Here is an 18283-nt window from a genome sequence, read left to right on the forward strand (position 1 = left end):
GCTTTCTGGGCCCTGACAGTTCCACTCTGGGTTTCCTAATAGCCAGGCTCCTTCCCTCTTTGGGGCCTTGTCCTACCACCTGATGGTGATGATCACATTTGCATTCACCCTTCTTTCTTCACCAGTGACCCTGATTGTCAGCACCCCCATTTAATTCTGCTCAGACTTGTGCCAGTTACCACCAGCCACCCTTGTTAACGTTAACCTTGTCTTTCCAACTAGCTCCTGGATGGCTCCTCCCATGAACTTGGGCTTCCCCCACAGGGTGCTTTGATGGGAGAATTGGTCATGTTGCCTTATGCCTCTCAACCCCAGTGTGGCATGCAAATCACACTGACACTGACCCCAGTTCCACCAGATTCTACATGGGGATCTGTGTGTTTTTCAAAAGTCATAGTTAAAAACTACTCTTAGCCTCCTACTCTTGTTCCTTTTTTCTGAAAACAAAAAAACAAGGGCTCAATTTCTTTGTACAGTGTCAGTTCTTTGATGCATTCTTGAAATGTAATTCTGGTTTCGTTTCTTTCCTACTGAGTCATAATCTCTGGTTCGCTATTTGGATTTAAAGTGCTGCCTAGGAACTGACCATTCAGAAAGACTCGAACTCACTGATTAGGGTCCCTAAGTTGTGTGCAGGATGATGCTGCCTCACAATGAGCAGTCCCAGCACTTGGTGACCAGAACACTCAGCTCCACCCAAGACCTGACAGATGCCCAGCCTGACATTTCCTCCAACACGTAAAAAGTAAGAGACCAATTTGATGCAAACGAGCTAATCAGATTTAATTTACCTAAGAGCTATTCACCTAACAACTAGCTTGCCTAAATCTAAAGTTTGCAATTATATGCTTTATTTTTAAGTCAATTTGTCTAATGACACTTCCAATTTAGTGTTATAATTATAAAAATCATTTATCATTGAGAATTTTGTGAGCAATAAGATTTATTTTACTCTGTGGTAGGCTTTTCAATCTTATTTGCTTTAGAATACTTTAAGGATATTTTGGACTTGTTTGCCTAAAGTTTTTCTTCAAATTTTGTCTCAAGCAATAAATGCTTAATCAAATGTTTAGCTTATCCTACAGAGTTAGTTCAATGCATTAGATTCATCTTGTGTCCTTCTTCATTTGTCCTATGTATACTGTAAGAATTTAAGCACACCAAAAAATCTACTTCATCCTCACTTGTGTTTGGTGAGATACTGACATTTTTGCACTAAGGTTGACAGAGTGAACTGAATGGATCCTGCAGACCACACACCTGTTCTTTGCATGTTGTAGTATTTCTTAGGGTAGTGATTCTATCACCCTCAGTTGGGGGTGTTGTGAGAGGTGTATTCTTGGGCCTCATATTCAGAGATTCAGACTCATTAGGTCTACAGTGGGGAGCAGGGGTCTGCTTTGTAAATAATTTCCCAGACCACTCTGACTTAGGCGAGACCACACTTTGAGAAAGTGAAACAAGTTATCAAGGATAAAGAAGCAGAAAGGCTTCAGAAGCAGAAGATAAACTATAAAATCACACACTAGTCCAGCTCTATTAGCAACAGAAAATTGCTTCATCTCTTTGATGCTCAATTTTCCAGTCTGCGAGATGGAATGAATTAAATGTCATATTAGACTATTATGAAAAGCAAATAGAGAAAGTACATAAACACCAGTGCCTGGCACTTGGTTACACTGTAAATATTCAGTATAGTTCTTATTGTTCCTATTAGCATCACTATTGAATTGCTTCCTCAGGAACCCAGTCTGTCCTCACAGGAAGGGTATAGGTATCCACCACTGGGCTCTCATCAGCCCCAGATCTCCTTTGTCACAGTACTGCATACAGAATAGATTCAATCCATTTTACTTTCTTGACTTGTTGCTGATTTGTATTTGGATGTGATACATTAATTAAGTGGCACTTGGGGAAGCTGTTTCCTCACTAGCCGCACTAGCCGCAGGCAGGCACAGAGCATGGGAGGGGCTCAATAAACATGTATTCTTCTCCTTCTCATCTTGTCATTAGAGCAGAGGAAAACGTAGAACTTAGTGACCAGTTTCCCCTACACTGAGGCTCTACTCTACCAGTCAAAGTATGGTGCGCGGACCAGCAACAATGGAGACTTTTGGGAGCATATGAAAAATGCAGATTCTTAGGGCCCAACCCAGACCTTCTGAATCAGAATCTGCATCTTCCCAAGGTCCTCAGGGACTCAGGGCACATCAAGTCTAAGAAGATATGCGCTAAGAGCTATTCTTTTGGAGAAGAGACTATTCCCTCTATTGGCAAAATGGCAAGTGTGCAGAGCTTGCTGGACAGGCCAGTCACCTCATGCTGGCCCTGAGACACCAGCAGGTGGTATCCTAGGTTGTGCTGCAGGCCGAGGGCAGAGTGGCCTGATATAATCACCACTGACTTGGAACTCAGAAGAGTTCTCAGACCAGGAAGCTCTTTGACTATGGCATTTAACCCTCAGTATTACCCACCTTGTAGGTTTGTTATCAGAAGTAAATGGATTAACATCTACACAGCCTCCAGGTGAGCTGTAAGGAGATGAGTGGTCAGTGCTGTCTCCAGTATGATGGGCGAGCATTACCACATGGGAAGGGGAAGCTTTTTGTAATTTATTCCTCCAAAGGACACCTTTTTATAATTGTACAAAGTCCCCATGCAAGTTAACAGAGGGTCTATATATAAAATATCCCCAGCACAATCTTTGATAAGTAATCGGAATTCAACAAATGTAGTCTTGATTGATTCTGAAATAACAACAATAATAATAATTATAATAATATAATATTCTCTGCCTTGCCCATAGGTTGTTGTGAGAGTTGGAGCAGAATGTAAACATGTTTTGTAAATTGCAAAGCACAATCTGCTGCATCCCCCATAGAACTCTTGCACATCTGTGCATCTCCAATTTGCCTGATGCTGGGGGCGGGGGGAGAGTACACAGGTGTGATGTGCCATGGTTCTCTGTAGGGAAGGAGGCGAAAAGCCAGGTGAAAGTGAATGAAGTCATGAGCAAAGAGGCTTCCAAAGGCCCATGCTAGCATGTTGCCATCTTTGCAACAAGACACTTGGAAGGGGTGTTTCAGTGTGTCCACAGGCCCACTGTGCTGTGTGAGTATTGAGAGTGGGTAGAAAAGAATGAAGAACTGGGAGCGAGAACTGGAAGCCTCCACTCTTAGCCAGCTGGAAAGATATGTAACCTTTTTGGGGCTTAGGCGCTTTACCTCTAAAAATGCAGGGACTAACAGGCTTTCTTTATTTTGATAGCATCTCACTGAATAAAATGCTCTGCATCTCTCTCGTGCCAGATATTTATGGGTTGTTGGATGACGCATTGCCTCTTGCATTATTAAAAATGACAGTGGCTAGTCTTACTGGGGCACACACAAAGTTTGCTGTGTGCTGACTTAGAAATGATGGGTCCTTTGCAGCCAGACTGATCGAGAAGCAGTATGTTCATAAAACTGTCTCTGTTGATGGAGTGGAAAAAAGAAAAAAAACAACCAGTTCCAGAGAACAAGGAAAATAAACACAAACAGTGAATGTCACAGAGCCATAAAACTCAAGAGGGCTGTATTTCCCAACATGCCACAGCTCTGGCTTATGACTTTATTCTGGAAGTGAAAACCTCAGAATAGTTGATTCTCATGCCATGCAACTATATTCTCTATACGAGTCTGGGTTAATGAATATACCTCGAGTATCTCTTCATGCTTTTTTAAATTAACACCTGCTGTTGAAGCCCCCTTATAACTACGGAGATACCAGAAGTTCTTGTCAATGATAGTAGCACTTTTTGTCTTAATGAGCAAAGGTGTTATAAAAATTTCTCAGTCATTTGCCACCTGCTTCCAATGGGTTAGACTCTGCTTGCCTTTCATACATGGAGGCATATTCCGCCCGAGATGTTTGGGCCGGTGAGGAGTGTACTGAGAACTTAAAAAGGAGTACAAAATAGTCCCTTATGATTCTCTGTATTTGAGATGTCTACTGCAACTTCTCCTTTTCCATCAAATTCTATTTGAGTTTTCTCCCCCCTTTTTTTCTCATTGAGTATTGCTAGAGTTTGTCTCTTTTATTTATTTTTCAAAGTATCAGACTTTGGTTTCATTGATCTTTTAGGTTATCTTTGGAATTCTATTTTATTTCCACTCTAATTTTTATTACTTCCTTCCTTCTAATGACTTTTAGTTTAATTTGTTCTTCTTTCCCTAACTACCTAACGGGCCACGGTAGACTATCTGAGATCTTTCTTATTTTTTGATGTATGCTGGCACTGCTATATACTTCTCTCTTAGCACTGCTTTTGCTGTGTCTCACAGGTTCTGGTGGCTTGTGTCTTCATTTACATTTGTCTCTAGTTACTTTTTAATTTCTCCTTTGATTTCCTTGTTAACCCAATAGTCTTTCATTAGTGTGTTATTCAGTTTACAAATATTAGAAGTTTTTCCTGATTTCTTTTTGTGGTTGATTTCCAGTTTGATAATATTGTGACCAGAGGGAGATACTTGATGTGATTATAATATGAATTTATTGATACTTGTTTTGTGGCTCATGTGATGCAGTAACCCTACTCCTAGATATCTACCCAAAGAATACAAAAACACTAATTAGAAGGGATATGTACACTCCTATGTTCATTGCAGCACAATTTACAATAGCCAAATTGTGGAAACAACCGAAATGTCCAATGACAGCAGTGGGTAAAGAAAATGTGGGATATATACATAATGGAACACTATTAAAGTATAAAAAGAAAGCTGAAATCTTGCCATGTGTGACAACGTGAATGGAACTGGAGAGGACAATGCTAACTAAACAGAGTAAGTCAGAAAGAAAAAAACAAATTCTGGATGATTTCACTTGTATATGGAATATGGATAAGCAAAACAAAGGAACAGAAAAAAATAAACCAAAACAAACCCTAGAAATCTGACTGCAGAATTGAGGTTACCAGAGATGGAAGATGAGTGTGGGAAGCAATGAGGGAGGGGCCCAGTGGACAATGGTGAAAGAGTATGGATGCCTTGGTGGTGGGGGTGATGTGGTAACATACATAGGAGGAGGTGTGACCCCCACCACTGCTAAATCATGCATAGTGTTGTAAACCTATGTTGCCTCAATAAAAAAAATAGAGTGCAGTATCACTAACCTACTGTGTCTGATTTCCCCAGGCAGCAGGAAAGGAGCTCAGTTCCCTCTGGCCATTCCACGCAGGTGGGCATTTTTTCCCCTGGTTAAAAGCCTCCCTGGTGGTGCAAGGGGTTAAGACACAACCTATGAAGCTGTCTGCAGCCACTGCAGCACGAGTTCGATCCCCGGGCAGCCAGGGAGCTACCCACATGGCGCAGCAGACCTCTCCTGACTCGCCTGCTGCTCCTCTCAGCAGTGTACTTCAGTCTGTCTGTTCTGTTCCCCACTCTGTATCTGGTGAATCATCTCTCCCCACACCTCTGGCCTGTACCCCAGCTCTTGTATGCATAAATAAATAAATCTCTAAAAAAAAAAAAAAGCCTACACAGGGAAACTGTGCTGCCTGACCCCTTGTGGTGAGAGGGATGGTGTGGAGGGAAGCAAGGGTAACAAAGAAGTTGTGTTACATGCCCCAAACCTGGATTGTTCTCCCTAGCTATGCCAGCACATGGAAACCGCTGCAAATAGCTCCTGTTTGGCAGTAATGTGTTTTGAGATCTTCCAGAATCCTAAAACTGAGCAACACTGTAGCACATGCACCAACAGCACCAGCAACTGGACTTGTTTCAGACTCAATTTCCACAAAGAAACACTTTTGTTTTTAATATGGGACCACTTGGGAAGGACAACTAGGAAGGAACATGCCTGCTGGGATGGAGATGCTGGGCAGGGAGCAGGGGACCGTCAGCAGCTCGCCAGGTCACTAGGTATGTCACCACTGCAGGGCAAACATGAAATTAGATGTTTTAAACATAAAATTTCATGTTTTTCATTGTCAGGATTTTGCTATCAAAGAGTCAAAACGATTGAAATCCCTGTAATCATGAGGACAAACAGCAACTGATAAGAGCAGTGTTTTGTTAGAAATTATTAATTGCCAACATAAAGATGTATCATCTTGTTTCTTTTTGTAGTAATGGGATATTTCTGTGGCTCCCAGAGAGAGGGAGGAAGGGCACTTGCTATCTGAGATGCTGAATTGTGCCTTCTGCAAGCAGGGATCAGGGAAGGTGAGAAGGGACAGGGGTGACAATTGAAAGGAGGATGGTCCCACAGGGCCACCAGGGAGGACTGCTGCGTGTGGATATCCAGACAGCATCCAAGAAGGCATTGAATCAAGATCAAAGTCACAAAGGCGAGCACAACAAGCTCATCTGATCTCAGCACTCTAGCAGCAGGGGATATATCTATGGAGTTGGAAAGTAATCACTTCAGGGCTTATAAAATGAAATGCTATGTAGAGCATATGAAACTATTAAAAGGTAGGGCGTTCACAGTGACAAAGGTTCAAAAAGTTCAAGCTAGAACCTATACATTTTAAAAGAAAAATCAGGATGACTGCAGTTCCTCTCCCACCTCACATCTCTCTGACGCACTATCATTATCCATTGTTGGAAGTCAAACTCAGATTTCTTGCATTTGTAAATGGCAGTGGCTAGTCTAACCATCTGTAGTTAGTGTCTACAGGGGGTTCCCCATTTCTCCTGACCAGTGTACTCCCTGAAGCCTAAGGCCAGACCACGACCTAACTGATGGGTGATTAGTGTGTTCAAACTGCTGTTCCTACAAGGGGCTGCTTTTCCATCTAGGCTATCCAGCTTCCTTCAGATACCATGGAACACACAAGAATGGGGTTTTCTTTATGGCAGCACTCAAAGACCTTGTTCAAAACAATCTGCACTCAAAGTACTCAAAAAAATCTGCACATCTTCTAAAGAAGCATGCACCCTGCGATGAACTCAGAGCAACTACTGGTGCCTGTCAGAAGCAGAGGCTTCTTACCTCAACAGGACCGCCTGTTCTGATGTAGCACTAGCTCAGGACATAGCAGGGAACAATGTAGACTAAGTCTCTGCTCTCAAGAAACTTACACCTGAGACAATTTTAAAATGTCCAAAAGGAAGAAACAGGGCAACAGCTTGGAGTCCTTTGCAACTGTGGGTTGATGCTGACAATCCCTTGTTATTTATACATCTAGTGGAGATCATTCCAATAGCATTATTGCCCATGTTCTCCAAAGAACATCGAGGACTTGGTTGGATGTTAGTAAACCCTGCTAAAGTCATGCAAGATGCCCATGGCACCCATAGCTCTCCAGTTCTCTTCAACCCTCTTCTGATCTGAGCTTCTACTACTTTGCTAGAGGAGTCTTAATCCCTGCGGGCCAGGCTCTGTGCTATCACATGAACATGTCAGGCCTTGTACTCATGCGTCTCTGGATGCTGCTTCTCTCTTTTTTTTTTCTTCAAGATTTATTTATTTATGCATACAAGGACAACCCAAATGCCCAAAAATAGATGACTGGATCAAGAAGATGTGGTCCATATACACCATGGAATATTACTCAGCATTCAAAAAAGATAAACACATGCAATTTGCAGCAACATGGATGGCACTGGAAGGGATCATGCTCAGCGAAATAAGCCAAAAAGAAAAAGAAAAATACAGGATGGTCTCACTCATAGCAGGAATCTAGAAAACTTAAATAAGGGACCAGGAAAATGAATAACTATAAGAAAGTGAAAATCAAAATCAGCAAAAAACTATGAACCAGAGACACTTTTAGGGGGGCGGGGGCGGGAGGGGAGGGATTGGGGTCAGAATGGGGGGGCTGTAATTGTATGGGGAATATAACAATAAAATTTATTATCTAATAAAAAAAAAAACAAAAACCAAGGACTGGGGCACAGGCCAGAGATGCAGGGGGGAGGGTGAGAGAGGATCCACCAGAGACAGTAGGTAACAGAAGAGGCAGATTGACTGAAACACACTGCTGAGGGGAGCAGCAGGCAAGACAGGAGAGGTCTGCCTTGCCATGTGGGTTACTCTCTGGCCGGGAGGGAATCGAACCCGTGCTGCAGTGGCTGTGGATTGCTTCATAGTGTTTCACCTTAATCCCTTGCGCCACCAGGGAGGCCCCAGATAAATTAAACTTAAAGAAGTGTGAGAAGAGTTATTTTGCGCCACCAGGGAGGCCCTACTTCTCTTTTAACAAAAACTTCCTGTTAAAACTTGACTGGTCTTTATTGAGGCCTATCTTGAAAACACCCACTTTTATGTAGCTTTTCTGGTTCTTCCAGAAGAGTTGGTCTTCTACTATTTGAATGTCTTAAGAACCCTATTTCTACATCTCCATATGAAACATTTTTCCGTGGCTTGTAACTGCCTGCCAGTCCTACAGTTGACTAGGGAGCTCTCACTGTAAATTACACAGAGCTGGCAGGGCCCATAATGGATGCTCAAAACAAGTGCATTCAGTCTTAGAAAGGAAGGACTCTTCATACTTGCTAACAATCTGATGGGCCCTGGAAGACAGTGTACAAAGAGAATTCAGTCAGTGACAAAGACAAATACTGTATGATTCCACTTACATGAGACCCCTTAGGAGTCAAAATCACAGATACAACAAGCAGAATGGTAAGGGTTAAAGGGGCATGAAAGAAAAAGGGGTTGTATTTTAATGGTTATGGAGTTTCACTTTTGCAAGATGGAGACTGTTAGAATATACAATGTATAAAATATGACTAGACTTAACATGACTAGGCTGTATACTGAGAAATGGTTAAGATATAACATTTTATGTTTTAGCTACAATAAGAAAAAATAAGAGCAAATTGAATTAAACCTCTAATCTAACAAAAAAATTAACAAAAATGAGAAAGATGTTTTGCTACATTCTTAGCCCTGATAATAGAGGTCAGAGCAGAAAGCACCCTTTTAAAAATGTTTTAATCACACAACAAAGCAAAAACAGGCAATTATAAAGCAGAGACATCCTGCAGGGGAGGAGGAGGGAGAGGGCTGAGAGGGAGGGAGGAGCACAGGGGACTGAGGTGATGGTGCACGGGGAAGGAGATTCTATGGGGACTCAATCTGAGGGGGTGGGAGAAGCAAATATTGTCTAAAAAATGTAAAAAATGATAAATGTTAAAATAAAAAAATGAAAAATATATGTATAAACCACAAAAATATGTTTTAATCAACATTCCTTACATATACTAAGAATTTTCATATTTCAAGTAAAGAAAATTAGGGCTGGGCCTCCCCTGGTGGGGCAGCTGTTAAGCGCTGGGCTGTGACACTGCCTGCAGCCTCTGCAGCGCTGGTTCATTCCCCAACTGCCAGCGAGGGTCCCACAAAACAAAAACAAAAACAAAAACAAAAAAAAAAAAAGAAAAAGAAAATTAGGGCTCAAAAATATGGTGAAATAAGTATAAGGAATCAATTCAGGAAATTCTCCTTTCAAGGTTCCAGTTATCAAGAGAATGTAAACCTTGACTCTCTTAAAGTGTCTGGGTTACAATTCATTTTTTCCACTTAAAGTGACAGATAAGGTCTGAGGTCATTAGCTGTCTAATCTTCAGTTTTCTTGCATGGTCAGAGGAGAATATTGGGAGGGAAGGCAGGGCCAGAGGCAAATGTAGTGAAATGATTCACAGGGTGACAGAGGAGATTGAAAAAGGAAAATAAGGAGGCGGTGGATGAGGGGGAAGGTTGGGGAGAATGAGGACCAAATCAGAGATCAAAAGAGAAACATAATAAAATTATAGAACAGGGATGGTGTCCACAAAACTAGAAAGACAGCTATAAATAGGAATATTGGTTTTGTCTTGACAAACACTGGATAGAAGAGTCTCATTAGACACGTGCTGGAGCTGAAAAATACCATGGGGCATGGATGCCATTTGTCAGGTAAATTTGCAGTTGCAAATACTTCAGAAAGCTGAAACTAGCAATCAACTAAGTTCTGATAATACAGTAAGTTTCCTTGTATTTTAGGTTCTAAAGATAGGTGCAAATAAGCTTGGGCAGGTTCACATTAGCACAAGAACTTGTTTGGAAGGATCAGCAAGCGTTTCCCTTTTTGTTGAGTTTATCAGTACCTAACTGTGGTCAAATGCTTCCTATATGATTTACCTCATTTTTGATTACAGATTTTCTCCTTCTGGAATGTTCTTTGAAATCCAACCCAACTGTGCTCAGGTCCTCCTCTTTATCATCGAGAGCCTTGAAAACATTACTTATTTTTGGAAGACTGGATAATTTTGTCTTTGAGTTATATAAATGGAGAAGCAGCTTCTCTAATTTCTTAAACATTAAAAGATACAAAGTTAAAAAAAAAGCCACCCTTAAAGAAAGTTAATAAGGGCCTTCTTGGTGGTGCAAGGGGTTAAGACGCACCCTATGAAGCTATCTGTAGCCACTGTGGCTCGAGTTCGATCACTGGCCAGGGAGCTACCCACATAGTGCAGCAGACCTCTCCTGTCTCACCCGCTGCTCCCCTCAGCAGTGTATTTCAGTAGATCTGCCTGTTCTGCTCCCCACTCTGTCTCTGGTGAATCCTTTCACCCCCGCACCTCTGGCCTGTACCCCAGTTCTTGTATGCATAAATAAATAAATCTTTAAAAAAAAGAAAGCTAATAATTCTGTTGCTTTGAATTTAAGAATAGGTATATTGGAGATGGAATTAAATAATGATTATAAGTGAGGACTCTGGAACAAAACAAAATAGGTTGAGCCCATCACTGGCATTTATAAGTTATGTAACCATGACCAAATCTTCAATTTCTTGAGTTTCATTTTCCTCTTTTATAAAAGGAGAGAATAATGATAACAGTATCTACCTCAAAGGACTCAATGCTATATCTTAAAGTCTCAGAAACCAGCAGCTGCCCTTATTACCCAAGGGTAAAAGTCAGATTGTGAAATCCAGCTACTACATATGTTGGTTATCCTTCATTTGAATGGCACTTATGGGGTCTGTATTACAACTGCTCTATGTAAAAGGAATGGATTAGTCATGCAGCATTTGATATTTGACTTCTAGAGCCTGGATAGCTGGAGAGGTGGTTGATGAAGAGTTAGAAAGGTAAGAGACAGGGGCTTTTGCCTCAATTACTGTTTTTCTCTGGAGTCAGCCATCACTCAAAGAAGGATGTACTATGAGAATCAGTCATCTCAGATCATACTCATAATGCCCACTGCTGGGTGCTAGACTTCTGGAGTGGAAGTGAATCCGAGACCCAGTGACTTCGGACCCTGCCTTATATGCCACTGTGTGATGATGTTGAAGGGGTTGGAAGAGGATGGTGATAGGAAGAGAAAGACAGTCTGGGAGACTAAGAGCTTCTCCCTACCTGACTGAAGAACAGAAAACATTTACAAAACAAATAGTCTCCAAGTTAATTATGAGTTTCCTGATAAAGCGGAAAACACCAAAATAGAGATATTTCTGCACGTTTTCCCCTGTTTGTTTACCTGCATATAGCCCCAGTTCAGGCTCATGTTACCGCCAACATCCTACCAGACTATTAACGATGGTCACTTTCTATTAATCATTGCTTGGGATCTTTTAAATTGTCCTGTGTTTCCTTTCAAAATTGTCAACAGAACAACAGACGTTGAGAACATGCTAAAAATTCTTAAGTCTCAATTTAGAATTCTAGAATTCTTAGTTTATTAATTCCTTCTGACATGCTCCAGATGTCTCTAGAGAAATTAGTAGCAGAACAGAGTTAATGTAGCTGCCTCACGGTGATGCAGATTCATTATGACTGATTGCTCACTTACAAAACTGAGCAAGTCTAATTGAGTTTAAACCCAAAAGGATTGCACCAGACCTGCAGCCCTGAGACACCGCCACCTGTCTAGTCTTCATCAAATTTAAGTGGTATAATATTTTTATAACAAGTACGGATTATTAGCTTTTGTGTATTTTTATCCATTGGAGCCAACTAAATGAAGACGAGGATGACAGATACCAGATTAAGTCCACTCTCTTTGGGAGAGGACTAGGGAAACCAGAGAGATTGAATTAATTTCAGTATCTTTAGTCTCTCACATGTCAAGAGTCTTGTGGATCCTAGGCCACCCATATTCAGGGTCTACAGCTGAAGCTCAAGTGAGCCTTCTAGGTAAATTAAAGGGTATTGTTAGTTGAGAGATGTTGTTACTTCTTTAAGCATCTCTACTGATCTGTTCCCTCTTTTCCCACCACTATCAGCCAGATGCTCATTAGCTCTATTTCCACAACTGCAATGGCCTCTGAAACAGTCTCCTTGGCTCACACCATCCAATTTAACCCAACTAGTATTTCTGGAGAGGAGGCAAGGACATGATGCTGGTGACTTCTCTGATAGCTTTCAATCCTCTCCACTCTCCTCTCATTCTTTACAGCAAATTAGGAAAATATTTCTGAAGACTAGTTTTCATCCTACCACTCTTCTGCTGAAAACTTCCAAAGGCTTCCACTGGAAGGAAATCTACACCCTCATATGCCTTACCTAGTGAGGCTTTTCTCCTCCAAGTACCCTCTGAGATGGGCCCTCCATCCCAGCTCAGCCATCCCATCACTGGCCAGAGACCTTGGTAATTTTGAGCCTGTGTCCAGGGTTTTCTAACCAGAATTCTCTTTTCTTCTCATTTATAAATGCCCTGCATGCTTTAAGGGTCAGCACACCTTTGGCTGTCTCAGTAACCCTTTCTCAGAATGCACTGAATGACATTTATTGCTCCTCACAGTAGTGATTTCGCTACTTCATTATGTGTATATCCATCTGCAATCATACACTTGTGTTCACTTTGTTACCAAGCATGATATTCTGCTTACAGTAACCATACTGGATAAAAAGTACTGCCCAGAGGAGTTTATTTTGTGATAGTTAATCTTTTTCAAGGGAAATTTGGCATCAAAGCTGTACAAGGTATATCGTTCTTAAAAGGGCACCATTTATTTCTAAACAAAAAAAAGGGATGCCATTTATTTCTAGGGTTAGTATTAGCAATTCTAACTTTAGAAATAAATTAGGGAAAACTCAGAGATGCTTGTGAAGGGAGACACGTGCTACTGAAGATGTTCACTGTTGTGCTTTTGTACAGTAGAAAAGGTGGAAACCCTATAAGGGGACAGTCAAGTGAGTCCTGATATGTACCCAGCACAGCTCACAAATTACACTGTGGGCTATTCACTAACATGAGAGACAGTTCATAAAGTATCACCGAGTGCACAAAGCAGGTGATAAAAGAATATGTGCAGCTGATCCTCACATAAGGTTGGTTTGTTCAACGTCCATTTGCTGTAACATTGATGAGAAAAAAGATCAATTGGGGCCTGTTTAATTTTAAATTTTTATATTTGTTTCCTTACACTGTTGTTCCTTACATTCGAGTTCTCCCTCTGGTCTGGTCTCTGTATTTCTGTTACCGTCACAGCACCCTGATCCATCACCACAGTCCCTTGTGCTCATCCCTTCCCTGTTTTGACCCCTCTGCCTCCCCCACCCCTGCTTTAGCCTCAGATCTATGGTCAGTTTTCAAGTTTTGTCTCTTTCCTGACTGTTTGGCTCCTCTATATACTGCACACAAATGAAACCATCCAATATTTACCATTTTTCTTCTGACTTATTTCACTTAGCATAATCCCTTCTAGCTCCATCCAGGTTGTTGCAAATGGCATGACTTTATCTTTTTGCTGAGAAGTAATGGTGATGTTCCTGTGACCAGAGATACAGTGCAGGGAAAATGTAACTCTTGCTTCTATCAACTAGCCTATGGTGAAATGGTTTCTTATTGTTATGCTGAAAATCATGGTTTTCAAGAATGTAGCAATAACATTAAGTGAGGACACACTGTAACAGGAGTATTTGACTTTTATTAGTTAACTAGATGAACACTGGTTATCTCTCAGGGAAGCTCACATCGGCTTTTTTCCTTTGGAGTTGTCTATGCATTTAAACTTTGAGGCACTGAACTAAAGTATTACTCATGTGTTTAATGGTTCCTTTAGATGGAAATTTGCTCTTTTAAACCACAAATACTGTCTTCAATGGATGTACACACTCACAGGGCAGTTTCACACAAGTCTATGTTTAAGTTGGACTTCAGTAAAACTCAACACCAAGTGAGACACATCCCGCTGTCATGGAAACAATATTCACTGAACTAGGTCTTGAGAAACACAACCACATTGTGGTGCTACAAAAGAATTCCTTCCAGCGCCCCCGGGGCAGTCATTCATTTTTCTTGACCCTCACTTTTCTACTATACAACAGAGAATATTCTTCTTTTTCTCCTTCTACCCCCATTACAGCTTATAAAAAATGTACAGAGATCAATCAGAAAGTACTTCTAAAAATAGCAAATCTATTGTAAGAAAGGCAATCAATCAGTCTCAGGTTGGGACTGTCATCAAGGCAGGAGAAAGCACCTCTGACATCTCTAGCCTCTGATGATATTACAGTCTTAAATCACAAGAGGTGCTAACCGCATTGAAGTGCAGAGTCAGAGATGCCTGATTTAATAGCCATGTGTCTTTGTTAAATAACACTTCAAAAATATAAAAACTGGGCCTCCCTGGTGGCACAGAGGTTAAAGACACAGCACTATCAAGCTATCTCCAGCCACTGCAGCACAAGTTCAATCCCTGATCCCCAGCCAGCCAGGGGGTTACCCACATGGCGCAGCAGACCTCTCCTGTCTCTCCCACTGCTCCCCTCATTAGTGTATTTCAGTAGATCTGCCTGTTCTGTTCCCTGCTCTTCTCTGGTGAATCCTCTTATACCCCACACCTCTGACCTACACCCCAGTTCTTCTATGCATAAATAAATAAATCTTTAAAAAAAAGAAAAAATATAAAAACCATTTCAGGAAAAAATTCCTGACATTCCTAAGCATTCTGTTCTTTTAAAAGTATTTCCCACAATCCTTTGCAGATTATTGTCTTTTCCGTTTTTTTTTTTTTTCCCTAGAAGAATAGATAGCACAGAAATAAATTTTAACAGAAGAAATATGCTGGGCTTCAGATCAATAATTTACAGACAGAAAATTTAAAGCTTTGACAAACTCATTGGGAAAGGAACAAGGTGCTACTCTTCCTCTTGGCAAAGATTTTGATGTTGAATCTAATTCGCAAAGATGGCAAGAAATCAGGAATTAGTCACATAAATACCATGTACTTATTTACAGATACGCACAACTGAAAGCTCTTGGCAGGTGACTGGAGGTGCATATTGAAAGCTTCTTAACACAAACACATACACCCACATCACAACTGCCTGTCCCAAGACACAAACAGAAACACCCTGATATCCCACAGAACACCCTCACCAAAGAGCTACATCCAGCCTCAGATAAAAGAAAAAGAAAAAGAGAGCAAGAAGCTCTCTTCCCTTGAAGGGAAGGCAGGGCCGCCCGCCCCCAGAAGACATCTTGACTCACCTGTTAAGTGGTTGGCAATCCTGGCAGTGGGTTTGGGAGGCAGGGCGGGGGGTTGCTTGAGAAGGGACAGCTGCTTCACTGGGGTCTCCTCATGGTCTCCAGGGAAAGCAGCAGGTTTTTTGGGGGGCAGTAGCAGGACTGGTTTGGCTGAAGGATCTTGGGACAGGAGGACTCCAGACTCACTGGCAGAGGGACTCTCTTCAGACACTGAGGGGACAACCACATGACACACAGGAGACATTACACAAACGTAATGCAGGTGGGGCTGGTGGGGACACAGGACAGAAATGAGGGTTAGCCACACAGCACAGCGCTGACTGCTCCAGGTTGTCACATTCATGTTAAAGAGGGGACAGCAGAAATCCAATAAAGTGGAGGGTGAGGGGCACAGCAGGGGCAGAGAGAGAGGGCCATGGAAGAGTGAAAGTGAGAAAAAGGAAGAGGGAATTTTCTAAAAAAAGCCACCCCAAAGCTTTGGAGCTTCAGTCTCAGCATCTACATGGCAGAGTCTTGGGGGCTCTCGCATGTGACTCATGGGCCCCAGGTAGCAATCCACAAACAGTAGGCATAGTGAGTGAAGGAAGGAAAGGCTCCTCTAACCAAACCAGCACTGAACAGCAGGGCTCTCCTCGGGCTGCCTTCCTTTTACTGGGGAGGATGAGAGTAGAGCTGGAAGGCTTATTTTGGCTGCTGGGTTTTACTGAGTCCCTGCTCCCAGGTCTGGGACATCAGGGAACAAAAACAGCCAAGAAGGCTGACAGCAGGCTGGCAGCCCCTCACACCAGGGCTGCTCCAGGGACCCTGGCAGCAGCCTCCACATGGGTGTCTGCAGTTTTAAGGGCACCTTCCTGTCCTCGGCTCTACCTGTGCTGATGATGGTGAAAGATGCTCCAGGTCAACGCCTGTGGTGTCTTCTCCCTTTCTTTCTCCTCTCACTTGCTTTGCTTTTTCCATTTCTCTTTGCTCTGAATTAAGTCTGACTCCCCTTTTCTCCCACCTGGGGGAGGGGAACCAGCTGGCTCTGCTTAGGCTCTGTCACAGGCTCTCTTGTCATGCTGGCAGCCTGCTGATGACAGACTAAAACTCTGATGTTGCTGGGATTAAACTCACTAGAACAGTCAAATGTGTCTGATTCCAATGTCACAAGGAAGACTGGATTTAAAAAAAAAACAACACAATTTACTGCTTTGGTAGAAGAAAAATCTCAACAGCTTGGGGGCCAGGTGGGGGAGGGAAATGGTTGCATGTTCTCCTTCCCATCATAGAACACCTCTGAGTGACTTCTCCCCTATTTCTCTCTGATCTGGGCAGCTGTGTTCATCAACAGCCTGCAGGTTGTCTTCCTGAGCACCACAGTCTCCTCCATCTCAGGGGACACTATTATTACTAGTGTTGGACATGTAGATGGAGCAGGCCTCAGGGTGAAGCTTGGGAGCTTGTGTGAAACTCCATCTCTCCCATCCTCCCACATGAGCTCTTGCACAGGGTGGGGAGAAGGAACCCAGACTTCAGGTATTACCAGAGGTCTCTTCTTCTAGGCTGGTATCCTAACAATAAAGACCACTCCCTGCTGGTTGTCAGGAGATTCTCATCTACAGGCCAATGGGGACTACTCTGCAGACTCCTCAGGGATGAATGCTGGCTCCACAAGGAGCTTTGGCCCGAAGAAGGAGATGGCTATGAGATGTATCTACCATCAAGATACAATTTAACCAGTACACTATGCACAATTTAATGGACAATTAACACGTTAACTGATTTCATATAGTATATAGTACAATTTGTTAAACTGCTGTCACCACTAACTGGTATACTGGGACCAGGACTAAGGAGCATGCCAGGGGTCTTTAGAGTAGGAGAACTGAGTAAGTACCATATAGAGGCATAGAATTCTTTTGCTTTATGTAACATAAATTAATATTAGAAAACAAAACAATGACATTTAAAAACATCAATATTACAAAAACAAAGCATATATTCTTTAAAGAGATTAAAGCTATTAAACTTCCAAGCTATTTTTTTAAACCATTATACAGAACAATGTTTTTATACCCTAATTATCAGTTCCAGGAGGTCCTTATGATCAGGGTGTTTCAAAATAGCACCCTCAAGACCAATCAGACCAAAGGTCCTGAAGGCCACATGCTGGCACCTGTTCTGTAACGACGGGGCATTACCTGTCCCATCCATGATGTCTGAAGGTTGGAGCACCTCGTACGAGCAGGGATCCCTGGGCATTGGGACTGGCTCCATTTCGGACAGGGCAGGCAGAGACAGCTGGCTGGAGCTCAGAGATGGCCCGTTTTCCAAGGAGTCATCGTCATTCGATATGGACAGCTCCCCATCTGTCAGAGGAGAAGAGACTGCGGGTTAGACCACATCGCCTTCCAGGGATGGTGTCCTAGTCTGCTGAAGGAGGCTAGATGTTGTTGAATGGTCTTTATCAAGGTCAGTGTATAAAGTCTATAGTTTTCTTTTTCTTTTAGCATTTATATTCATTTTAGAGATGGAATCTAACTATCAGTTTCTAAAGATCTTCATCTTTCTAACCATAATCACCACATTTTGTATGTACTTTTCATTGAATGTAAATTAAATTAACTTTCTTCATATTTTTTGAAAGTTTGGCAAGCAGGATTCAGAGGCTGGAAGCCAGGATTAGGAGTTCCTACTTTAAGGATGAAAGGGATTCAAATCACTCAGAGAGTACCAGGAGCGTGGTACCAGACTCCAGTTGAAGGATGCTGGGACTTGCCAGAATTCTCCCCGTGCCCACCCAGGATCACGCCTTGTGCGGATGCAGACTTTGATCTCACTTAAAGCTTAGCAGAACAAGGGGCAGCTAGTTAACACCACAGTGGAGGATCAAAGGCTC

The 18283-nt window shown here is 42.2% G+C and overlaps 1 protein-coding gene across 1 annotated transcript in view; it reads right to left on the reverse strand.

The window, feature by feature from the left end:
* LOC311167460 (phosphatase and actin regulator 1-like) overlaps positions 1 to 18283 on the reverse strand; it is a gene marked incomplete at both ends in the record, with an annotated part of 511830 nt that overhangs the window by 26973 nt on the left and 466574 nt on the right. The window contains 2 exons of the mRNA XM_084228480.1: positions 15409 to 15615; positions 17586 to 17753. Coding sequence (XP_084084606.1) covers positions 15409 to 15615; positions 17586 to 17753 — 375 coding nt within the window. The remainder of the gene's footprint in view (positions 1 to 15408; positions 15616 to 17585; positions 17754 to 18283) is intronic.

Source organism: Talpa europaea (genome assembly GCF_964194135.1).
Source record: "Talpa europaea genome assembly, chromosome: 2".
Lineage (NCBI taxonomy): Eukaryota > Metazoa > Chordata > Mammalia > Eulipotyphla > Talpidae > Talpa > Talpa europaea.